This window comes from Oryctolagus cuniculus, chromosome 3, assembly GCF_051225735.1.
Source record: "Oryctolagus cuniculus isolate XC-2025 breed Fujian yellow rabbit chromosome 3, ASM5122573v1, whole genome shotgun sequence".
NCBI classification, from domain to species: Eukaryota; Metazoa; Chordata; class Mammalia; order Lagomorpha; family Leporidae; genus Oryctolagus; species Oryctolagus cuniculus.
In genome coordinates, this window is record NC_142869.1 from 79,044,237 (window position 1) to 79,071,084 (window position 26,848).

The following is a 26,848-nucleotide window of genomic DNA, read 5'->3' on the forward strand; positions in this document are numbered from 1 at the left end:
GTCATTTGCAACAAAACGGATGCAACTGGAAACCATTATGCTTAGTGAAATAAGCCACTCCCAAAAAGACAAATATTTTCCCTGCTCTGCAGTAATTAATGAGTACCAAAAATATAATGTATAGGAGTGAAATTCACATTTTGAGATTCTAGGATTCTTTATAGCCCATACTGTTGAGGAACAATGTTTTTTTTATTCTTACTATTTGTTGAAATCTTTATAATTTGGGGTTGATCTTATGAGTATAAAGTAAACTGAAAGTAGATCACTGTAAAATTTAAGAGAGGGAATAAGAGAGGAAGGAGGTGGAAGGGTGGGAGGATGGAAGGGACGGAAAGGGGATGGGAAAAATCACTATGTTCCTAAATCTATATATATGAATTACATGAAATGTGTTACCTTAAATAAATATCAGAAAAATAAGTATATAGAAAGAGAGAATATAAAAATTGTGTCTACATCATATTATTTGGTATAAACTTATAAATCTTGCTTTTAGTGTATTACACCATGTACATGACGCTATACCCTCTTTCCTCACTTAAAGAGCTTGTCATGAATCCCACATTTTTTGGTATTAACAACACTATTTTCAAGAAAATTAATATATAAGTGTATATATTATATCTACATATGAAGTAAGTATGACAAAATGTTAAAAATTGCTAAATCTAAAAAAATTAAAATGGCAATGTTAAGTGGTATACAGCATACTTTTTAAAGGCAATGGAAAAAATCCACAGGAAAGGATGAAATATAAGAAAGAAAAATAAGAATCTCACAGCTATTTTTGTAACAGTGCACGTCCTTTATAACTGAAACTTCAATAAGTATAATTTTCAACATGACATTTTCATGCATATGCTTTATCCCTGTACAATACTCACAATTCTTTAACATACATTTCATACATTTCCTTTAACTGTGTCATTTCCTTTACTAATGAGCAAGCAGTTCTAAAACATGAATTCATAGTTACATTGTCATATATTTCAATCTGTGGCATACATTGAATTTAATATGCTTTAAAAACACTTGGATGTTTCCTTTGTGGAATATTAAATGTTGCTACTCATTTCTATAAATTAAATGTACCAGAAAAACCCACAGTTTAAAAAAAGTATACAAGAATAAGCTAACTTTTCACAGTCAACAAAGATGAAATCATGAATTCAAAGTAGTATAACGTCAGGAACACTTTTTATCTTCATGGCAAACATTCACTTTACGCAAATCCCACTTAGCTTCATTTAATTAAAAAGCTGAGGTTACAGGGTTTTTAAGTACCATGGTCCAAATCTCATCTTCTCACTCAAAGTCCAGATCACTGTAAGGATAGCCATGGTACTTGGAGCGAAAGATTGAAAGTAGAAAACTAAAGAAGACAACCAGGCCAAGCCCCACTATGCAAATTATCTGTCTCTTTCCAACATCACAGCAAAGTTAAGGAGACATATTTTTAGATGATGAAGTATCTTTTCTCTACCAAGTGGCCACCTCTATTTATCTTCTCATCTTAAACCAAGGGAATTAACCTGATGCATTCACCCTGGAATCAAGCAGGAGTTGAATGACTTGATTGCACTGCTGAATCTTTGGTATTTATTGCGCTTTGAGAAATTGATTCCTTCCTCTGCCTCCTGTTTGTGACAATAGAACTCATGCATTGCTCACCTGCTGTAGGCTAGACTTTGTGCTAAATGCTTTATAGTTAGTGTCTCATTTCAAGGTTCCAACAATACCATGAGGCAAAGTACTCTGTTCCTTTTCCTCATTTTCAGACAAGGAAGGGGAAGGAATGATATAAGCTGCTCAAGATCACTCTTTGAATAACAGTGGAGCTAGGTTTATCCAATTCTATGGGCTGCACATAAGTACACAGCCAATAGATTTTCTACTTAATGGCACTGTTACCATTTTCTGAACATTTAATATAGTTTCAAGTAAATAAATCATTCATAATATTGACATCACAGATGTTACTAATACTACCACATAGCAGAATATGAACTTGGCAACCAGATTTCTGCAAATTACATTAATTTTTCATCTTTCAAACAACAAGAAAAAATAAGTACTCTCTTCTTGAAATTTGTAAAGGCCAATGCTGGTCCCACGTTATTTTATTAACTTCAGCAACTATCTAAATATGCTTATGACTGGTTTGATTTAACGGTGTTGGTTATTGTATGTTAATTATATAGATATTGGTGATTATTATGTTAGGGCTGTTTCTTTTGACCTAATGTTTTATCAGATCCACTGCAGCTTCTTTGTCAGCTCATTGGTTTTGTTTATAATGCTTTTATATAAAGCATTTTTTTTTCATTCACATGAGTTTCTTCTCTTTGTTTTCAGTAAATTGCTTTAGACTTAACAGGTGAAATAAGAGAAATGAGCAAATGTTCTAATGATGGCTTTATACCTCTCACAAGCAATAAAATTTGACCCAATCAGTCAGACTAAACAGAATCTATGTGCTAATTAAAACTGGGCATTCCATTTATTTGTATAGTCATGAAATTTTTCAAGTCTTTCTAAATGTCCTTGTCTCTACAATCAAATAAATAGCTCCTGAATCTTTTGAAGATATTTCTCATCTCTAAGATATTATAGCATGCAAAATAATTAGCAATCCCTGTCTAAGTGCTTTGTACACTAACATGCTTCTTTTTGAAGACATTGTCTTTTTGAAGACAATTTTGTATATCCACAACACCATAACACTGAATTCCAAGAAAACCGAAAGCTGTCAGGACATGGCTTCTTGCTGCTGAAGCCTTATCCATTGCTCCCCATCCAGTATTATATATTGTAGTATACCATTAGTCTATTGATACTGTTTATCTAACAATATAACAGATATTTCACGTGCCCATGCCTTTACAGTAGCCAAGATGATAATCTGAAAATACATGTTGCAGTCTATCACTTACTTTCTTTTTTTAACTTTTATTTCATAAATATAAATTTCCAAAGTACAACCTTTGGATTATAGTGGATTTTTCCCCCATAACCACCCTCCCACCTGCAGCCATCCCATCTCCCACTCCCTCTCCCATCCCGTTCTTCATCAAGATTCATTTTTTTTTTGACAGGCAGAGTGGACAGTGAGAGAGAGAGAGACAGAGAGAAAGGTCTTCCTTTACTGTTGGTTCACCCTCCAATGGCCGCCGTGCCAGCACGCTGCGGCCGGCGCACCGCGCTGATCCAATGGCAGGAGCCAGGTGCTTCTCCTGGTCTCCCATGGGGTGCAGGGCCCAAGCACTTGGGCCATCCTCCACTGCACTCCCTGGCCACAGCAGAGAGCTGGCCTGGAAGAGGGGCAACCGGGACAGAATCCGGTGCCCCGACCGGGACTAGAACCTGGTGTGCCGGCGCCGCAAGGCAGAGGATTAGCCTAGTGAGCCATGGCGCTGGCCAAGATTCATTTTCAATTTAGTATATACTAAGTAAAGATTTCAACAGTTTTCACCCACACAGAAACACAAAGTATAAAGTACTGTTTGAGTACTAGTTATACTGTTAATTCACATAGTACAACACATTAAGGACAGAGATCCTACATGGGGAGTAAGTGCACAGTGACTCCTGATGTTGATTTAACAATTGACATTCTTATTTATGACATAAGTAATCACCCGGGGCTCTTGTCATGAGATGCCAAGGCTGTGGAAGCCTCTTGAGTTCACCAACTCCAATCTTATTTAGACAAGGCCATATTCAAAGTGGAAATTCTCTCTTCCCTTCAGAGAAAGGTACCTCCTTTGATGGCCCATTCTTTCTGGTGGGATCTCACTCACAGAGATCTTTCATTTAGGTCTTTTTTTTTTTTTTTTGCCAAAATATCTTGCCTTTCCATGCCTGAAATACTCTCATGGGCTTTTTAGCCAGATCCAAATGCTTAAAGGCTGATTCTGAGGTCAGAGTGCCATTAAAGACATCTACCATTCTATGAGTCTGCTGTATCACTTACTTTCCAGTGGCTTCACATTGTCACTCCAAGTCATGGCAGTGATCACAAGTCTGCTACCACTCCCACTTCCTTACCCTGTTACCTTTCCAACTTGGAATTCTTAACATTTCCCCCAACTTAATATGTTTTAGCCACACTGGTCTCCTGTTCTGGTGTGCTCCAATCTGAAAGTTTATTGTAGTTGGCCTGTTCTTCTGTAGCAAAATACCACAGACTTGGTGACTTAAACAACAATTTGTCTTCTCATGATTCTGGAGTCTGCAAGTTCATCAAGGTCAAGGTGCTTGCTGGGTGGGTTTTGGGGAAGGCGTCTCTCCCCAGTGTGCAAATGAGCACCATTTTTCTGTGTCCTCAGGTGGCCTGCACATGTGCACTCCTGGTATGTCATCTTCTGCTGATAAGAACAATGTCGTATTTGATTAGGGTTCTGCCTAGATGAAACCATTTATCACTATTTCCTTTTTTAAATACCCATCTCCAAATATAGTCACATCAGTCTCTAAGACCTCAAAATCTGAATTCCAGGGGGACACAGTTCAGCATATAACAGGACTTTTATACATGTTGTTACCTTTTCCCAGATGTCTCTTGACTCACTCTTCACCTTCCTCAGGTCTTAACTCAAATATGATCTTCTTGGCCAGACCCTTCCCATTCTCCTAAAAGTTATTATGCTCCCCTATTCCTGGTACTCACTATCTCCTTTATTTTCTCAATGGCAGTCTATCATATTACCAGCATTTAAACTTCTATGTAATGTAATTATTTGTTTTGTCTTCACCACCACCACCACTTCATCGTAAACCAAAACAAAGTTAGTATTTAAGACTATTTTGTTACCTGCTGAACTGCTAGCTCCTAGAACAATACCTGTCTCATAGAAGGCTCTGAATAATCTGTTATTAAAGTGAAGTTGTTTTAAAGTGTTTACATGTTTCTTTGTCATGGAACTTCCTTCTTCTCCAAGTTATGCCTCTTCAGCCTTACAAACTTCTGTGAAACATTTTCTGAACTCTTAGGAGAATCGAATAACTCTTTGAGCATAAGTAGTGTCTATAGCTACTGTGTTCCATTCCCATGAACCACCACGTATCATCTACTATTAGCTAGACCTTTCACCATAACAGTATCCTCTCATTTACTGCTCACATTTTAGGAGATTAATATTGTCCTGAGTCCACAAAGAAAGAAGTCAGAACAAAAGCTAAATAACTTGTGAAGTGTAGAACCCAGGTATCTTGACTCCAAAGTCTATCTTTTGAAGAATAAGGCTACTGCTTACCATAGTCACGAATGATACTCTGGCCCGACTCAAGGGTCCCTTGCTATGAATGAACAGCTTTCCATGAATGATTCTTCTGTCGGAGAGAGGTAAAAGCAATCATTATTAAGTAAACAAATATTTACTGAGCTCCCATTATATGTTGAGCCTTATGTGCGTAGAATAAAAACATTTTATATTTGGGAGTTTACAGTCTAGTTATAAATATAACTTGAATGGAATATTCTCACTACTCTGTCATTCTGAAAACCATTTAATAAATTCTGGAAGTGGATCAAGAGTGAGGGTAAAGTTTGCTTCCTTTACTTTTCTTATTAGTAATATGATAACATCAGTTTAGAAATATAAAAGTGGCCAGACAATGTAAGGTCTTCATAGCAATTTCTTCTAGTTCTGACCCAGGACTCCATCATGGCCCTCTCTTATTTTTTGGGTCACAAGCAGTATGATGATGATATTGCTTTGAACAAGCAGTGACTTGCAGGGTGTGAATAAAAGAGATGTCTGGAAGATCTTATCTACACAACCAGAATATTAAAGTTCATCTTAGTCTACTTGTGGTAGACTAAAAATTCTAAAAAAATCTCCTGGGAGGGGTAATCAATTATGCAATTACCAATTTTATAAAACATTAAGATTTGTAAGACTTTCTTTCTTGATAAGCAGTAGCCCATCACATTTCACCTTGGAAGCCTGAAGATAGACTTGTATCTACATACAAGAGGTGCCAAAAGAAGGAAAAAAGAAAGATGAGCTACAGAAAAGCAAAGTGTGGATTTTGCCTATTTTAACTTGTGGTTCTACCTGGCTCTACCTTAAGACATTCCTTACCAGTGACTTTAACATTCTAGGAGATGAAACAATCCCTTTTGTTTTTTCTATAAGCCTTTCAACACAAGATAAAAAATTGCTTTTTTTGATGATGCTTTTCTATCCTGAGGTTGCTGTGTTTTGTGTTTCTTATAGGGCAGCTCTCTAATGATTTATTTTTTTAATCTTTAAAGGGCCTCCTAGCCTACCAGAGAAACAGGAATTAAAAGCTCTCAGCAATTCACTAATCTGATCAATTCGAAGTAGAATAATGGTGCCACAAAATATGAAATAAAAAAAAAAAAAAACAGACAGACAAAAGCCCTGGGGCCAGTAAAACCGTTGCCTGTGACACTTGCATTCCATATGGCTGCCAGTTTGTGTCCCAGCTCCGCCATTTCTTATCCAGCTCCCTGCTGGTGGTCTGGGGAAAGCAGTGGAAGATGGCCCCTGCCACCCATGAAGGAGACCTGGAAGAAGCTCCTGTCTCATGGCTTCAGCCTGGGCAAGCCCCAGCTGTGTCAGCCATCTGGGGAGTGAACTAGCAGATAGAAGGTCTCTCTCTCTGCCTCTCCTCATTGCTCTGTAACTTTGACTTTCAAATAAATAAATAAATCTTTAAAAATCAAAATAACAACAACAAAAACACTGTTGTTTCTGACTCTGAGAACAGCAACAGGTTGGAAGAAATTACAGAATGTTGAGGCTGGAGTTGTGGCACAGTTGGTCAAGCTGCTGCCGGTGATGATGCATCCATATAGACACTAGTTTGAGTCCCGCCTGCTCAACTTGCAATCTGGCTCCTTGCTAATTTGCCTGGGAAAGCAGTAGAAGATGGTCCAAGTACTTGAACCCTTGTCACACACATGGGAAACCAGGATGAAGCTCCTAGCTCCTGAATCCTGGTTCCTGGTTTCTGGCCCAGCCCAGCTCCAGCCATTGCAGTCATTTGAGGAGTGAACCAGCAAATAAAAGATCTCTCTCCCTCTCTTTCTCTATATAACTCTTTCAAATAAACTGTTTTTAAACTCTTTCAAAGTCAGAGTTTTAGAGAGAAAGAGAGAGAGGCAGAAATAGAGCTCTTCCATATAGTGGTTCACTAGCTCTTCCATATAGTGGTTCACTCCCCAGATGGCAAAAACAGCTGGGACTGGACAATGTTGAAGCCAGCTGCCAAGAGCTTCTTCCAGGTCTCACAGGTGGGTTACAGGGGCCCAAACACTTAGGCCATCTTCTGCTGCTTTCTCAGGTGCATTAGCAGGGGGCTGGATTGGAAATGGAGCCTCCGGGACACAAATCGGCACCTATGTGGGATGCCAGTATTGCAGGTGGTGGCATTACCTGCTATGCCACAATGCCGGCCCCAATAAATAAATCTTAAAAAAAAAGAGAGAGAGAAAGAAATAGAGAGAGTCTTGAGAGTTGCTTTGCTTCTCGGGAGACCCTTCAACAATAGGCAAAAATACTAGCTCACATTGTTGAGTTTTCCTCCATGCTAAGCCATGTTCTAAGAACTTCACAGGGATGACTTCTACTGAACAGTGTGAAGCTTGCACTCTGAACAAAGCACATATCAGAATGACAGTTTTAAGTTAAATCATATTAGGTACAAAAGAAAACTCTCCAAAACTTTCCCATATAATCCAGAGAAAAGTCTTAGCTCCATACCATGCACATCAGTTCACTATGGCTTCTTCATTCTCCTTAGACTTTATCCATTCTCCCTTCCCCACCCCCTCTCACAGGTACCAAACTGCTCACACACCACGAACAGTAGAACAAAACATATGTAATACAGTTCAGATGGAGTAGACCTAGCTTTTTTAAAAAAATGCAGCTAAGCATGTGCAATCTATTATTAACAAAAGTACAACTTTCACAACTATTGGGCTTGCTCTGCGTTCCCTTGCTCTATGGCCATAGTTAAAAATCGATATTCCATAAATTGTGTTAAAATGAGCATTGCGCCTCCTGAATAGTCTTTGCCACATTAGGAATGTTTTCATTCATGAGAAACAGCATGAACTTGAAATTGAGTCTAATTTTAGTATAGCATAATTCTATGAACAATTTTGGAATTAATGGATAATGATATTGTAAATGTTACTTCCTAACAAGCATTATTAATTCCATTTGAATACAATATTTTCAATACAATATTGATTGATTGATGATTGATTGATTTTGAAGGCAGAGTTACAGAGAGAGAAAGACAGAGACAGAGAGATATTTTTCATCCATTTGTTCACTCTTGAAATGGCCACAACACCCAGGATCCTGGACAAGTGAAAGCCACGGGCCAGAAACTTCATCCAGGTCTCTTATGTGGGTGGCAAGGGTCCAAGTACTTGAAGCATTTTCCACTTTTTTCTCATACTCATTAGCAGAGAGCTGGATTGAAAGTGGAGCAGGTGGGGCTTCAACTGGTGCTCATGTGGGATGCCAGTATTGCAATGATGGCTTAAACCACTGTGTCCAATGCCAGTTCCTTATTTAGTTCTCTTATCTACAAATTATTGAATATAACTATTTTTTCATCATTACTAGATTAGTGTTCGTGGGATTGTGTTTCCATCATTCTTGCTCCTAATATTGCATTCACAATAAATGTTCAGGATAATATGGTAATGATTTCTTTGGGTCATATCACTTTACAAAAGTAATGTCTTGTCTGAGCATGGGAATTTATAGAACTGTGCAAGCTAAAATATTTTTACTCTATAAAATGCATTCTTTTCTTCTCCTCTTCTAAATTCCATGTATCTCCTTTCATTGTCTGCTTTTCAGGCAGCTATGCAAGATTAATGGAGGTATTAAATTCCAAAACTAAAAGAAAAAAACATATATATGAAAGTCTTCAGTTGACTTTAGAGAAGATATATTGTTTAATAGAAACATGCAGGAAACAGTGACAGTGGGCAGTAAATCTCAGATTAATTACATGTATTCAGTATGCTATAGGGCCTATGCATATAGCTCATCTATTTTCTAAAGCACTATAATTTTATAATTTTTAGCACTTAACTGTAAATTTACAAGTATTTGTATTGAAAGACATTATTTTCCTTTTATTACCAAAAGCAAAATTACTCTGTTCTACTACAAATCGATTAGATGTCTATACTCATATTTTTTATTTATTGATTCCTCAAACATCTCTGTATTATTTTACAGTCAGCAGTACACACCAAATGTTGAGATTTGAAACTACTAAGTATCAAATCTGCAAATTCACAATGATATTCTAAATGATCCAGAAAATGTCATTTTAAGTGGTAAAATCAATATGTATTTTGGTTCATTAGGAAAGTACATAATGGCTATTTCTCACTTCTCTTTAGACTCTGTTTAACCAGTGCGTATTGTGATGCCTAGCCTGAAGCAATTCTATTTTTAGTTCTAATGGAACAGTCTTAAATTGCTTATTTTCTGTTTACTAAAGTCATCCTGTTTGTTACCATGGAAACTATGACAAGTGCTCTAGCTAACTATTTTATTAAATGAATTGAAGATAGAGCTGAAAGTGCAGGACGCCATTCTTAGAGCATATTTTCCAACATCCACGAAGATCATACCAACTTTTTAGAAAATATGAAATTAGTTACAAATCATTTGGATATTATGCCCATTTGAAAATCTGTGGTAGAATTAAAACATAACTACCCCCTCTTAAAAAGAGTCTACATTCTGAAGGTGTACTTGTAAATCATGTTTTAGGAAATTAGAGCACATATACAATAGAAATAATTTCACAAGCATAATTAGATCTCCAGCCGTGTTCTCAAGAGTCCTGCCCTGTGATGTCCTCAAATTATAGCAATATCAGCAATAGCCTTTGTCATAAGTTCTGACAGTAGGAACCAAGATGCAGGTATCAGAAAAAAATTAAAAAGTTTTCTCATGCTTATTTTGTTTTTGACAGTCAGATTTTTTTGGAACATTAGCATCCACTAGCCTTTGCAAATATTGAATCTCCCAACTGAATCATTCAGCTATCTTCTCCTACCCCTGTGCCCTGGCCCCAGCTGTCCTGACCCTTCCTCACACCTCAGTCTAAAGTTTCTTGCCAGTCCAGCCTGCTTCTACATTGAACTGTCTCTCTCCTCAAGAGTCAGCATATCTCAGACAGAGGTTAAAAAGCACACAGTTAAAATGTACACTACTGCCTGAATGATTAAGAGCCTTTCCTGGGAGGCCAGTGTTGTGGCACAGCAGGTTAAACCATCACTTATGATGCCAGCATCCCATATCTGAGTGCCAGTTTGAGTTCTGCCTGCTCTGCTTCTGATTCAGCTCCCCGCTAACAAACCTAGAAAAGCAGTAAAAAACAGTCCATGTACTTGTGTCCCTGCCACCTATGTGAGAGACCAGGATGGAGTTCCTGGATCCTGGCTTTAGGGTGGAAGATCTTTCTCTGCAACTGAGATTCAAATAAATAAATATATCTTTTTTTAAAAGAACCCTTTCTGGGGCCGGTGCTGTGGCACAGTGGGTTAACACCCTGGCCTGAAGCGCCAGCATCCCATATGGGCGCCGGTTTGAGATCCAGTTCCTCCACTTCCAATCCAGCTCCCTGCTATGGCCTGGAAAAGCAGTAGAAGATGGCCCAAGTCCTTGGGCCTCTGAACTTGCATAGGAGACCCGGAAGAAACTCCTGGCTCCTGGCTTCGGATCAGCACAGCTCCGGCTGTTGCGCCAATTGGGGAGTGAACCATCAGATGGAAGACCTCTCTCTCTCTCTCTCTCTTTCTCTCTCTCTCTCTCTCTCTCTCTGCCTCTCCTCTCTGTGTAACTCTGACTTTCAAATAAATAAATAAATAAATAAATCTTTTTAAAAAAATTAAAAAAGAACCCTTCCTGAAGAATTTTCATCTTAAAAATATCATGCTTTTAAAATAATAATAATAAAATAAACTCTAGCTTGTGAGATTTCCATCATGATAATTAAAGAAAACATTCAGAAGTTAAAGCTATGAGGAAACTGCTTTGAGTGAATACTAGAAGTTAGCTCTAAGTTTATTTAAAAGAAGTCAGCTTTTCAAGTATGTTCTCTGTATCTTGGATCTCAGTGTTTTTGACAGAGAATGGGTGGTAGTAGTACCTTGTAAAGTGAGTCATCCCTTTGCTCATTTCACTTCTAGATAACTCTTTTAACTTTATTTATATAAAGGGAATAGAATTTATATATTTCATATATACAGTTTTAAGAAGATGATACTAGTAAAATATATTTTATAGTGCTGTAACGTTGGCTTTTTGAAGAATATCATCTTGGCTGAAGAGTTAACTTGACTAAATAAGCAAAATTTTGTTTTTGTTTTGTGAAAGATTCAGAGAAAAATAAGTCACTGTTATTTGGGCATTGTGAACTTGCACAGAAAAGGAAAGAATTATTGGGCTGTATATAAGACAAAATCAATAATTTGCTATTTCATGTCCAAGAAAGTGAAGACACAAAGAGGAAATAATTTATTTTTCTTATTGCTAAAATCAAGATGACAAAAATGAGTTATGATCATTTTTATACAGCTATATTTTGTATAGGTCCAGATACAATAAAACTATATAAAGAAAGGTTAGGAGTGTTTTCTTGAATGCTAAGTAATACATTTTTTTCCATATGAACTATTATGGAAACAGTTGTGAAAGCAAGTGGGATTTGATATCTTGGTTTTCCACAAGGTAATGACTGAATTTTCTTTGTATTATTTCTGACAACAATGCATATTTTAAGTAAATAAATACTCCATAAAATACCAATTAAATGTCATATTATTTTTATTAAATTTCAGTGATTATTTAACATAGAAAATTCTGTAGGGGTATGTTCTATTTTAATATTACTGCTGGTCAAAATGAAGGCTTATTTTTGACCTAACACTCACTTTTCATCTCCTTAGGGTCTACTTTCATTTGTAACACTCACATAATTCCAGTGAAGAACCAAGAGGGTGTGGCTATGATGTTCATCATTAATTTCGAATACGTGACAGATGAGGAAAATGCCGCCTCCCCAGAGAGGGTAAACCCCATATTACCAGTCAAAACTGTAAACCGTAAGTAAAAGGCAACATGAACACAATGCTCTTCTCATTCTGCTACTGTAATAATGTTAGTACATTTTATATCTATTCAGTTTTCCAAGATGTATTTGTATTTGACGCAAAATGATTTTATATAAGAATCTCAAAGCTTATGTCACCTTTTGTTGCCTTACAGAATTTATCAGCTGCTTTGGAATCCATTTGACTGGGAGATGCCATAGTTTATTCAACCAGTCCTCTTCTGCTGGACATTTAGGTTGTTTCCAAATTTGGCCATTACAATAATGCCAAAAGGAATTGTACAAATATTTTCACATATGTATACATATATCCCTGCACAAAATAGTCCTATAAGTGAGATTTATGGGTAAAAGAGTAAATGCATATGCTAAATTTCTCTTGATAAGCTTTGATCTGTTTTATACTACCCCAAAACCTGGCAAATTGAGTGAATCAGTCTTCTTTATGTCTGTCATGGTAATTGAGTTCAGTTTATACTACCCTTCTTATGAGTAAGGTTCATATAGTTACGTACTATGGGCCTTTCTTTTTCTGTCAACTGTCCATTTCCTCTGCACAATTTCTACTTTTTTCGTTTTATTGTCCATTTGTATAATATATTGTAGATAGTTTCTCTAGAAAATAATTTATCTTTTATGTTTTTGTAACTTTTGTTTTATAAAAGGTTTTTTGTAAATCCAGCTACATTTATCAATCTTTCCCTATGATACTTCTGAATCTCTAAGTCATAATTACACAAGTTTTCACCATTGCAATGTAAATAAAATGCTCCTCCTCCCCAGAACTTGTATTTTTTCATTTTTTAGAAACTTTGATCCACTTTAAGTTTATTTTGGTGTATATTACAAGTATACATTTAATTTATCTTTTTTATCAACAACTCTCTAGCTGTTTTAAAATCATTTATTTAAAACTATATATATTCATTAATAATTTAACATGTCATTTCAATCACTTTCTAAGCTTTGTTATGTGCCAAAGTCTATTTCTGGATTTTCTAGTCTGTTCTGATGCTTGAGCCACCCTTCAGAATCACGTCCTTTATACATACAATTAATATTGGTAAAGCTCCATTACTTTTGATACTAATTTTCAAGAAGTTATTTCCTGAAACCTTTCCCATATGAATGTTAGAACAATTTGTCTACATCCAGAAAAAAATCCTTTCAGAATTTTTATTGGATTGACATTTGTTTTATAATTTAATTTACAATGAATTGATAACTGACTTATGTTGAGTCATTCTATCCATGAATTTAATATGCATTTTCATTTTTCAGTCCAATTTTTGTTTTTTAATGAGTATTTTAAAAAATTCCCCTCTTGCCTCTATTTAATATTTTTATTATTGCTGCTATTTTATTACATATTCTGATTATTTTCCGTATATATGAAGGCTAATGATTTTTTCTGATTACAGTAATTTGATATCCTCCTATCTTAAGTGATTTGTCCTAGCATGCAGTCACTTACATATTGACTCAGGAGACTTTCAAGTACTATATTATAAAATAAACATCATTTTACATTTCCTTTCCAATTCTTATATATTTACCACTCCCATCTAAATGTACTGGTTACTATCTTCAGCATATCATTAAAGGAGACAAATGCTGAACACCATGACTTACCTATGGTTTTGACATGAATGCCACCAGTGTTCCTCATTGATTCATATAATGACATATTGGTTGAGTTGCCTGTGCCTTATAATTTTAAAGAAGTTTTCAGTGACTCACATGTATTACGAAAAGAGTGCTGAAATTTGTAAAATGTCTAGTCATCATCTAGGAGAGTAAGGGTGTTATTCTTTTCATTACATTTATGGCAAGATTTTAAATGGAGTTACCAAAAGAGAACCATTCTTGCATCTCTGGAAGAAGCCATATTTGGATATGACATGTTTTATTTTGTAGTATTGTTGGATTTTCTTACTTAACAATAATTTAGAGTTTGTATCTATATTCATTGGGGATATTGATCTGTAATTTTTGTGGAATTTTCTCAAGTATTAGAATCAATGTTATAATTCCTTCAAAAATATCCTGGAGTTTCTCCTGTGTTTTTCTATGCTGTGAAACAATTTGAAGAGTTTGAAGAATATCTATAATTGAGATACAAACCAAAACATATTTGTTCTTTAGAAAGCAAGCTGCTAATTATTCAGAAACTTTAAATGGAGAAAATGAAAGAAATGAGTAATTTAAAGACAGAAACAACTGGAAAGAGAGGAAATCTTAAAAATATAAGATCTTATATAAAAATATAAAATCTTAAAAATAAAAAGTCTTAACAATGGTTAGGTATAATTTTCCTTTGAAGTCAAGTAGTTCTGGTATTTATTTATGACATTCTTTTAGAATGTTCTTTTAGAACATTTCTTTTAGAAAAACCTTTTGTTTTTCTCTATAGAGATTGGTCTACCCAAATCATCAGTCTTAAATCACTTCCATTTACTCTGTATTGTTTCCCTAAAAATTATTTATTGCATGTAGATTTTGGAAATTTATATTAATAGAATTTTCTATGCAGTGTTTGTATTTTTGAACTTTAAGTATTTTAATTTTTTTTTTGTTTTGAGAGGCAGAAGGTGGGGGAGAGAGAGAGAGAGAGAAGGAGAGAGAGAAAGAGAAGGAGAGAGCGAGAAAGGGAAACTAGCTCCTAGTTCCCATCCATTGGTTCACTCCCCATATATCCACAAGGAGCAGGTTGAGCTAGAACCAGGAGGTGTAATGCAATCCAGGTCTTGCACATGGTTGGCAAAACCCCAACTACTTGTGCCATCACTCCCGGATGCCAAGGGGTACATTAGCAGGAAGCTAGAATCAGAAGCTAAGATCAAACCCTGGCACTTCAAAGTGGGATACAGGCATCCTAACTGCTAGGCTAAATGTCTATTCTGAAGGCTTTTATATTTTTAAGATTTCCTCTCTTTCTAGTTATTTCTGTCTTTAAATTACTCATTTCTTTTATTTTCTCCATTTAAAGTTTCTGAATAATTAGCAGTTTGCTTTCCAAAGAACAAATTTGTATTGATTTGTTAATTTTATTAGTTTTCAAACTTACCAATTTTGTGTTTATCTTTATTAATTCAGTTTTATCTGTTGCATTTGTCACCACTATTAAATTTTTCAATTTTTTGATATATGACTTTGAAGCTCTATTTTTTCCTTTGAGCACTGTGTAAACTATAATCTATAGATTCAGATATGTAATATTTTCATTATTTTTTTCTGAAAAAAATTTTCAGCTTTTGTTCTCTTAGTTCTAACTCAAGAGTTGTTTGTTATAGAGAGTTTTAAATTTGCTAGTTGGGAAACTATTTTAAACATACAATTTTGTTAATCATTTTTTGTTTTATTGTTTTTCACTCAGAAAATGCTGTTTTTATTTCTCCTTTTGTAGCTTCCTAAGGTTTATCTTGTAGTTTATTATCTGATTGATTTTCATGAATGATTTGTGAAAAGAAGATTGTATTAGAGAATATCATAGTGTAAACATTGATATTTAATCTGAAAAATTCTACCTTATTATTACAATGTCTTTTATATCCTTACTTATTTTATACCCTCCAGATATATGTTGGATTTTCAAAAATGTATTAAAGTCTTCTATTATTAGGGTATTTCTATTTCTCCTTGTATGTTCTATAATTTCTGTTTGTGAAGATGGCTATTATTATGTTTATTTCACAAATGTTTACATACCATAGATATTCATAGAAATAAGTTTATATTAATTTAAATGGAAATTTAGTATTATAAGGTATCATATTTTTATTTAATAGCTTCCATGTAAATTCTACCTTTAAATCAAGACACTTGAGTCTTTTGTCCATTTTATTGCCATATTTTTAAAACATCTTTTAGTCTTTGTCTTAGTTGTATCTTTTTTATACAGCATGTAGTTAGATTTTTCTTTGTTGCTTATGCAAGCATAATATCTCTCTTTCAACTGCAATAGGTATTTATATTTATTGATAAAATTGATTATTTTCTTTCTGCTAATTTGATTTATGTTTAAAGCACTCTTTCCTTTTAAAAATTTAGAAATATATTTATTTTATTTACTTGAAAATGAGACAGACAGAGAGATAGAAATCTGCTGATACATTCCCCAAATGCCCTACAATAGCTGGCCAGGTTGGAACCAAGAGCTGAAATCTTAATCTCATTCTCCCACATGGGTGGCAGAACCCAACTACTTGACCCATTATGTGCTGTCTCCCAGCAAGGAGCTGGGATTAGGAACAGAGCTATGACTGGAACTTAGCCACTACTATAGGGGACACAAATATCCCATGGAGTTTTATGTCCATCTACACAAAATGCCCATCCCAAATACACTCTCTTAAAGTATTTTATTATGTTATGCTTTAGTTTTCTTTTTACTGTATGTTCTGTTTCTTGTTGTGTTCTGCTTTTGCTTTCCTTTTGGTATTTTGACTGTTATTGTTTTCTAATGATTATCTTCATAAAAATTCATCTTTTACTTTCATGGAATAACATGTTTGATTCATACAGTTTGTAGACTTTTATATTAATTTCTAAGAAAAATTTTAAGATTTGTTTATATTGCTTCTCAGCCTTTTGGCTAAGATCAAGTGTGGATTTGTTTATTTATTTGAAAGGGAGAGGTATAAGAAAAAGATGGAGAGACAAGAGAAAGAGATGGAGGGAGAGAGATCTTCCATCCACTGGTTCACTTCCCAAATGGCTACAATGGCCAGGGCTGGGCCAGGCCAAATTCAGGAGCCTGGAACTCCATCCATGTTTCCCGTACCAGTGGTAGGAACACGTGAACTTGGGCCATCTTCTATTGCTTTCTGAATTGCATTAGCTGGGAGCTGGATTAGAAGTGGAGCATCTATGACTGCTTAATCCTTCCCCACTTTCCTCAAACAGTATATTTTGATTTCTTACTTTGAGAAAGTTTAAAATAAGCTCAAAAGTCTTTTCTTCCCCTTCCCATAAATCTATTTTACTTAATAATATTATCTTTCTTTGTACTTATCTTTGTGTTCCTAAGTATTTCTATTTATTGTCATTCACTTTGTGAATTTAAATTATATCATTTGTTTTCCATCAAGTACAAACAAGATACTCAGTGAAATATTGCCTTTTTTCCTTCTCTCATTTGGTTTGGTCATGGTTTTTCTAACTTGTTAAATAATTGAGTCATATATACTTTTCAGGTTTTTTTTTTTTTTTTTGGTCTTAAATTTCTAGTAAAATACTCCTAACATTTGATGCTTACGTGAAGTCTTTTTGCCAAAGGCTCCTCAAACACTGCTTCTTAATTAAAGATTAATCTATTTAGGAAAGGTTCATGAGTAAGATATTTTCAGAGTTCTTTCATGTTCAACACTGGTTTTCTATGGCCCTGACACATGGGGACAGCCTGGGCGGATATAATGGATTCGGTCCACATTTCACTGCCTTGTTTCATTCTCTGCTGCCTCAGTTCTTTTCAGATGAGGATTCTGATGCCAGCCTCCTTGATACTCCTACGTAACTGATTTTGGTCTCTGGATTCTTGTGTACTTTTTCAGCTCGTGTCTGTCTTGTCTCTCCAGAAAATGGTGCTGTGATCACTCATGTCACAGACTTTCTTACTCAGTGTGTGGCTTTTTTGAGAGTGAACTCTCTTTGACGTATGTTCTTGTGTACTTTTCCATTTTAATTTAGTTTCTGCTTAACTCTACTATCATGTGCTCTCCTGAGTCAATTCTGCTGGTCATGAGTATTTACTTCCCCATCCACGTGTGGATAGTTTTGTAAAGTCTTCATTACTCTACAGAAATGGTTTGTGGGTACTTTTATCCCCTGTCCCTTATTGATCTCTATCATTTATAGAAGGATCATGATAAAACTGGAATTTATGCATTTGTCATTATCTATGAGGAGCTGAAATCCTTACTGCTAAATTTTAATATTTGAGAAAAGAAACAGATATATTAAATATAAATTTGGATAACAATAACAAGTTTGTTAGCCAAAGCTTATGTTGCAAACCTAAGCACAATACAAAGCGAAATAAATATCAGCTGATAATTTTTCATATTATTGATTAGATAATTAGATATGTCTCAGAAACAGTATTCTATTAAATAAATATTTGGACAAATGCATTAAAGTAATATGATTTAATATCCTATATTATATTTAATATTCTAAATGTTTTACAATGAATAGTATCAAAATCATCAATTTAATCTCCCGGATGATTTAAAACAAAATTGAATACTATAAAAAATATTCTGATTGGCCAGTGCCACAGCTCACTAGGCTAATTCTCCTCCTGCAGTGCCAGCACCCCTGTTCTAGTCCCGGTTGGGCCACTGGATTCCATCCCTGAAGTTCCTCTTCCAGTCCAGCTCTCTGCTGTGGCCCAAAATGTCCTAAGTGCTTGGACCCTGCACCCACATGGGAGATCAGGAGAAAGCACCTGGCTCCTGGCTTCGGATCAGCACAGCGCGCCAGCCCTAGTGGCCATTTTGGGGGGATGAACCAATGGAAGGAAGACCTTTCTCTCTGTCTCTCTCTCTCACTGTCTAACTCTGCCTGTCAAAAAAAAAAAAAAAATCAGATTCAAAAGTATTGTTGCTTTTGTTGATGACTGTTGTGGTTTTGTTATTTTTTCCTTTGACAAATGCAGTCATTGAATGATTGCTAGGAGTACACTTTAGTTAATGTCAGCCTCTATTTCTATTATGAACTTCAATAAGATAATTTCACAGGGGTCATGCCTAGTTAGTTTCCTCGAGGTTTCTCAAACTTTCCCATGGCGTAGTTGTCTTGCCTGGTCCAGCAGATTGGCTGGAAGTGAAACAGAGAAAAATCTACCAGCAGAATGGTAGAGTATGGAGTTTTTTTTTCTTTTTTTCTTTCTTTCTTTCTTTCTTTCTTTCTTTCTTTCTTTCTTTCTTTTTTTTTTTTTTTTTTTTTTTTTTTTGACAGAATGGACAGTGAGAGAGAGAGAGACAGAGAGAAAGGTCTTCCTTTGCTGTTGGTTCACCCTCCAATGGCTGCTGTGGCTGGCGTGCTGCATCAGGCACACCACGCTGATTCGAAGCCAGGAGCCAGGTGCTTCTCCTGATCTCCCATGACGGTGCAGGGCCCAAGGACTTGGGCCATCCTCCACTGCACTCCCGGGCCACAGCAGAGAGCTGGACTGGAAGAGGGGCAACTAGGACAGAATCTGGCACCCCGACCATGACTAGAACCTGGTGTGCTGGCACCACAAGCGGAGGATTAGCCTAGTGAGCCTACATTAAAACATAGTGTGTTCATATGAAACTAAAATGCCAGCAGAGAAGAGAAACTTTGTTTTCCTGAGTGTAAGATATTCTTAAGCTGCCAGGATACACAATGTATGTAATTTAGCAAAAGTAAATTATAGAAACAAGCTTGTTAATTTGTTATCTACACAAATTCAGTAAACATTCTGATCCTTATTTTGTGAACATGAGTGATTTCCCTGAGCAGCCACTGTCAATCATTCAGGAAATTATTGGAAAGAGTGCAAATAGGCACAGCAAATTGCTTCCTGAACATGACAGAGGTCCATTGCTTACACTCAGAATATTGGTTTTGATGACACTCTTCTATCATTGTATGTCTGGATTTCCCGTTACCTACTGCCAGTTTTTGAAGAACTGGTCTTAAGTCAAACAGAAAAATTAAAGAGAGCCAATTTTTACTTGGTAGCTTTTGATACTATCCAATTTTTCTTCATATTATTTCTCATCTTTGGCAAACTCTACTGATGCCTTTTTCTTAAAGTATAGTGATACTGCCAGTTTAAAACAATGATATTGTTTGGCTATTACTAACATGACTTTTACAGAGAGATAGGTAAAAGAAACAAAGTGAGAAAGCTCAAATTTTGATATATTTCTTTGTGCAGACACATCGTGACCTTCAACATAGTACTATCATTATTTCAAAACGCAGTCCAAGCTTAAGCTTTTGTATCACTTAAAGTGATCTGAAATGGAAGTGTGGTTAAATAGAAGTATATGGTGGTCTACATAAAAGCAAGAGAGCTTCTTTGTTTATTTTTGTTTTTCCTAAAGATTTATTTATATTATTTGAGAGAGAGAGAGAGAGATCTTCCATCTGCTCATTCACTCCCCAAAGGGCTGTAATGGCCGGGGATGGGCCAGGTCAAAGCCAGGAGCCTAGAACTCCATCTGGGTCTTCCAAGTGGGTGCAGGGGTCCAAGCACTTGGGTCATCTGCTGCTGCTTTTCTCAGGTGCATTAAGAAGGAGCTGGATTGGAAGTGGATCATCACATACAGGAACTGTACCCATATGGGATGCCGGCACTGCATGGCTTTTTCAGCTATGCTATAACAGCAGCTCCAAAAGCAAGTTTTTGATTAACACTTTTCCTTTAATCAATGTTTAATCTCTTATCTAACCAGTGAGTACTTATGTAAGTCCCCCCCCTGCACTGTGTGTGAGTGTGTGTGTGTATGAATGTATGTAATCCAACAGTGGTAACATTTAAATGGAAGTAAGGGGGAAATGGATATTATTGAGAAGATGTGAGTCTCTGGAAATTTATCAGTGATTACAAAATAAAGCTAAAAAGAAGTAAAGTGACAACCAAAGAGGCACAGATTTTTTAATGTGGAGTATTGAATTGAGAAGATTAAGGAAATGACAAAGAGCTAAATACACAGTAGGAAAAATAACTCACAAAATATTACTATTAAAAATCAAGCTGAATAAATTCTTATTAAAAATATCTAGTTACACAGGGCCAGCGTTGTGTCTCATGGGGTAGAGCTGCCACTTGCAACACCCACATCCTATATGGACACCAGTTGAGTCCAGGCTGCTTCACTTCCAGTTCAGCTCCCTGCTAATGCACCTGGGAAAGCAGCAGAAGTTGGCCCAAGTGTTTGGGCTCATGCACCCATGTGGGAGACCTGAAAGAAGCTCCCGGATCCTGGCTCCTGGCTCCCAACTCCAGATTAGCCCAACTCCTGCCGATGTGGCCATCCGGGGAGTGAACAAGCAGATGGAAGATCTCTCTCTCTCTTTCCCTCTCTCTGCCTGTAACTCTACCTTTCAAATAAATAAATAAATCTTTTTTTTTTTTTAGTTTCAGGATAAGGAACAAGTTAGTTAAGTGAGCATTTTTCTCTAAACAAACTAAATTTTTCACAAACTTATTATTTGCAGAAGATATAAGACTAAGCCATACAGAAGACTTATGTTCCCTGGAATGAAGTAAATCTAGAAGAAAGTGTAATTTTGATAATTGTGTCAAACTGATAAATACTGCACAATTGAGTCAATTAATTGCTGCATAATAAATATAAATAACAGCCAGGGGCTTTTAGCCTAGCAATTTGACACCCGTGTCCCACATCAGAGTGTTCAGGTCCCAGCTCTAACTCCTGATTCCAGCTTCCTGCTTATGTAGACTCCAGGTGGAAGTAATAATGGGTCAAATAATTGGGTTCCTGCCACCCATGTGGGAGACCTGGATTGAGTTCCCAGCTCCTGGCTTTGGCTTGACCCAGTCCTCGTTGTCACAGCACAGATAGTGAGCCAGTGAATGGGAGGAATGGGAGTTTCTCTCTCTCTCTCTCTCTCTCTCTCTCTCTCTCTCTCTCTCTCTCCCCTCTGTGTGTCTCCTTTAAATAAATGAACAAATTAAATATATAAATATAAAAATCAGATAAGATATAAAATTAAACATCATTTTCCACCAGTTGCTTATGTAAAAATTCCAAAGTCTATAAAATAGACATGATACAGAGTAGAAGAGAAAATTGTACTTTTGCTACCAAATATAAGGAGTTTATCCAAAGAAACCAATAGCAATGGAAAAAACACCCTCTCTATATTTCTGCTGCAACATGTCATACTATGAAACATTTTCAAAATGAGAAAGATAATTAAATTAAGCTTTTTGTTTATACTATTAGAATGTCTAAGTTAATTGCCCTCAAGTATGAATGGTTTTAAATTTCTACAATTTAAAATATTTTTAGGCTTCATATTAATTTTTTAATTTGAATCTCATGCATTTCAATTAATTGTTTTAGTGTTTATTTAGTTTTGTACACCTGAAAGTAGGAACCATAAAAGAGAGAGAATTACCATCTGCTGGTTCACTCTCCAAATACATGCACCAGTCAGAGCTGGGCCAGGCCAAAGTCTAGAGCCCCAGACTCCATCTGGGTCTTCCACTGAGTAACAGAGACCCAAGCACTTGAGATTTATGATGTGCTCCCCCTCAGGTGTGTTAGAAAGCTGGCCCGAAGTGGAGGAGCTTGGAATCAAACCAGCACTCTGTAAGGCACTGTAGGCATCAGAAGCAGAGCTTAACCCACTACATTTCATTTTGTTACTGAACTGTGTTTGATTTTCACAGTTCTTCTATTATGTAGCATGAGTCTACTATCACATTCTGGTTCACATAAACACACATTTTAATTTGCTAAAATTTTCTTGAGTATATTAAGGGAGCTTAAACAAAAATCTTGAGTTAACAATTTACATCTAGAGGTGGCGCTGTGACATAGTGGGTAAAGCCGCCTGCAGTGCCTGCATCCCATATGGGTGTCGGTTTGAGTCTCAGCTGCTCCACTTCCAATCCAGCTCTCTGCTATGGCCTGGAAAAGCAGTGGGAGATGGCTCAAGCCATTGGGCCCCTGCACCTGTATGAGAAACCCTGAAGAAGCTCCTGGCTGCTGGCTTTGGATTGGTGCAGTTTTGCCCTTGTGGCCATCTGGGGAATAAACTATTGGATGGAAGACCTCTCTCTCTCACTCGCTCTCTCTCTCTCTCTCTCTCTCTCTCTCTGCTTCTGCTCTCTGTAACTCTGTCTTTCAAATAAATAAATAAATCTTAAAAATGTTTACATCTAAATTAAAAATGAATATATTCTATTTTTATTTTTGCTTTAAAGACAAATAACTTGAGCCATCACAAAGGTGGTCTTAAAGCTATTTCCCCAAGTATATTTTAGCTAATACTATTTTCACTCCTCTTATCAATTTGAAATACTTTTTGTTGAAATTTAAGTCTACTCAATTTACTGTTGCCATCACTATCAAAGCCATGAAGTACATATTTACATTTCACTGGAATTTAGACATTTCCTAGCAGAAAACAGGCTCAGGTTAATTTTTCTGTATTCTCAGAAAGTTATTAAATAATTTTACTGCGATGTCAAAAGTGTTCATTAGATATCTTTTTTGTTTGTTTTCAAATCCTTCATTCCTTACTCCTAGAAAGTGTTCAAGAATGCACCAAGCATTTCATAAGTGACCTCTGAATGATTTCTTTGTTCCCCCCTCCCCACTGACAACCTCACCTCCTAAGCCCTATTCGGGGTGGATGGGTGGGAAGAGTAAGGGTGGGAGGGAGTTTTGGGTGGTTGTCCATTAGCAAAAATTCCTTTACCAGTGCACCCTCAACAAGTACAAGCCATCTCCTGGTGACAAATTCCAACCAGAGTTTAAATCTCCACTTGGCCCTCCTCCATTCCTTCAACATCTGTCTTTGCCAATGGCCTCCTCTCGCCAATGTCTTCTGCTTGCTCCTTCTTCTGTTGCTCATTCTCAAGCTGCTAAGAATAAATAGCCCACATTTCAACAGACACATTTTGTTTATGTCACATCACATTTCTTAAAGTTTTAATTAGTTGAATTTGTTGCCAACATTTTAAAAATTGACAATTACCACACATAAACTACAAGGATATCTAGCTTATTCTGAAAAAATAAATATCTAGCTACACATCCCACATGTTTGCAATGCACTACAACAGAATATTGGCCACCACCACCCCCTTAAGAAAGGTCTGCATATTCTAATTTTCTGCATTCCTCCCTCCCTTCCTTCCTTCCTCTTCATTTTTTGTATGTGATTTTCTTCACCTAAGCAATTTGTCTCTTCTTACGACATTTGGATTTTTCACATGTGCTTATCTGTTTCCCGTGTTTCCTTCATTCTTTAGACCATTATTACTGAGTTCTCTGTGTTGTGCTCTCTACATTACCCTCTATGTTGACTGTGCCTTATTCAGTTAGACTCCCTTCTCTTTTTTCTTTTAAATCCCATATCACACACTCCTTCTCATCATCCAGTCTCTGGAACTGCCATTTCCTTGTTCCTTTTACTCTCAAACACATGAGCTGTTTTTAGCATTTCCCTCTTCTTAGTCTTCTCAATTCATCTTGTGTAGGCAAACTCATTTGTTATCTATTCTCACAAAGCAGTGTCTCCAGCCCATACATTTCTTTATTTTTTTTTTATTACTTAGAACCTCATATATCCAACTGCAGACTGGATATTTCTGGAAGATTTAGCTTTTCCAGCTAAAGCTTATCTTCCTATCTCCAGCTACCATCCATGCCATCTCACCAAATTCTCTTCCATCTCACATGTTGTGAAGGGTGTCATCATCAAGCCACTCAAACCAGAAACCTTGGCACTGTGCTAAACTGCTCCTTCTCTCTAATCTTCTTTGGCCAACTAAAAGGTGGTCAAAGTACATCAAGAATAATTCTTATCCCTGCTATAATGCCTGCTTTAATTGTCCTGCCTAGACTCTCAACACTTAATTTTCTGAGATGATATAATCATCTCATGAATGTGTCTCCTGATTTCAACTTTTTTTCCTTAGGATTGTGTGTCATGCCTCAGATTACAGAACTCCACTGCTTATATCCTTTAAAATCATTCTCTGTTGTCTAAAATGTAATACACCAAAGCTCTGTGAGAGCACAACTGGAGGGGACTCCAAAATACTCTTAGATAATTCCCAGTATCATTTTTGGCTTTTAAATTTTTGATTAAATATACTTGTACATTCTTAAGGGATATATATATATATATATAAATATGTTATATATATATATGTTATGTATGTATGTATGTATCTATCTATCTATATACACACACATATATATGATCATGGATTAATCAATCTAGGACACTAGATTTCCCATTTCCCAATCTTTTCTTTATGTTTGAGGCTTTCCAGCTACTGCCTTCCAGTTCTTCCCACATTTTTCTGGATAACAGTTACCCATGTGCTGTGGAACACCAGGACTTGCTACTACTGACTGCTTGGTACCCATTATCCAATCTCCCTCTATCGTCTTTCCCCCTCCCTTCTTAGCTACTTTTTAAAATTTCCACATGTAAGAAAAATGCGTTGTCTTTTAACTCCGTTTTTCCATGAGCTTTTTGAAACTCCCTGGTACAAAAGACCATGACATTTCTTTAGCCTCGTCTCCTATCACATCCTCTATTTCAGAAGAGGTTCCTTGAAAACCACTATGGTTTTGTGCTGCCTTAGTAATAATACTCCTTTGAGATTACAGTACATCACTTCTGTCTGTGTGCCACACTGGTCATATCACTAGCCAGATTTTCCAAGTCAATAGCTCTCTAAGAGTGAGGATCATCAGTATGGCCTTACAACATGTTTAAAATGCAAGTTTGTGGGTACCACACAGAGTAACTGAGAAACAGAGAAATTCAGCAATCTGTGTTTTAATAAATGCTTTACATTATTCTGATGCCCATGAAAACCATAGTCTAAACTAATATTTAGATAAAACCATAACAATGAATTTTAAATGCAACTAAATGCAAAAATGTTAAATTCAAATTTTTTATAATATGATTTTTAATTTTTTTTAGAAAACTTGTATTTTATAAACATAAATTTCAAAGGTACAACTTTGGGATTATAGCGCCCCCCCCACCCCATAACCACCCTCCCACCCGCAAACCATCCCATCTCCTACTCCCTCTCCTAGGGATCACATAAATAAGACCAGTGTCTGCAAATAATAATTGGTAGAATTAAAAAAGAAGAGAATGACCCCACTTGGGAAGTGGGATACACAGCAGACTCATAGAATGGCAAATGACCTAAACAGCATTCTGGCCTCAGAATCAGCCCTTAAGGCATTTGGAACTGGCTAAAAAGTCCATGAGAGTATTTCAGGCATGGAAAGCCAAGACACTGTGGGAAAAATGACCTAAATGAAAGATCTCTGTGAGTGAGATCCCAGTGGAAAGAACGGACCATCAAAGAAAGAGGTACCTTTCTCTGAAGGGAGGATAGAACTCCCACTTTGATTATGGCTTTGTCTAAATAAGGTCAGAGTTTGTGAACTCAAGAGGCTTCCATAGCCTTGGCAGCTCATGACAAGAGCCTCAGGTCATAAATAAGAATGTCATTTGTTAAATCAACCTCAGGAGTCACTGTGCACTTACTCCTCATGTAGGATCTCTGTCCTTAATGGGTTGTATTATGAGAATTAATGGTAAAAATACTTTATACTTTGTGCGTCTGTGTGGGTGCAAACTGTTGAAATCTTTACTTAGTATACTAAGTTTTCTGTATATAAAGATAATTAAAACTAGTCAAAGTGATCAGTTTAAGTTCAAAATTGATCATAAATATAAGATTAAGTGAGAAAGGGATCGAATTTTTATATTTTGTTGTAACAGAATTTTCAAAAATTATTATTGGAATTCTATTCAGTTATAATTGAAAAGTTTATGTTATCTTTGAAAAGATTTCGACTACACTCTCCAAATCAAAGACAGTTTTACTTTTAAGCTTATGTAAATAAAAATTTGAGTTATTATAAAAGCTTTGTCTAAAACTACAGCTACACATACAAAATACAGTTGATAATTTAAAGACAATTATCTAGTTAATTTA

The 26,848-nt window shown here is 36.1% G+C and overlaps 1 protein-coding gene across 3 annotated transcripts in view; it reads left to right on the plus strand.

Moving 5' to 3' along the window:
- Positions 1-26,848, plus strand: part of KCNH7 (potassium voltage-gated channel subfamily H member 7) — a 512,838-nt gene that overhangs the window by 317,177 nt on the left and 168,813 nt on the right. For all 3 annotated transcript variants that reach the window (XM_051848592.3, XM_051848593.3, XM_002712225.6), the window contains exon 3: positions 11,969-12,124. In XM_051848592.3, coding sequence (XP_051704552.2) covers positions 11,969-12,124 — 156 coding nt within the window. The remainder of the gene's footprint in view (positions 1-11,968; positions 12,125-26,848) is intronic.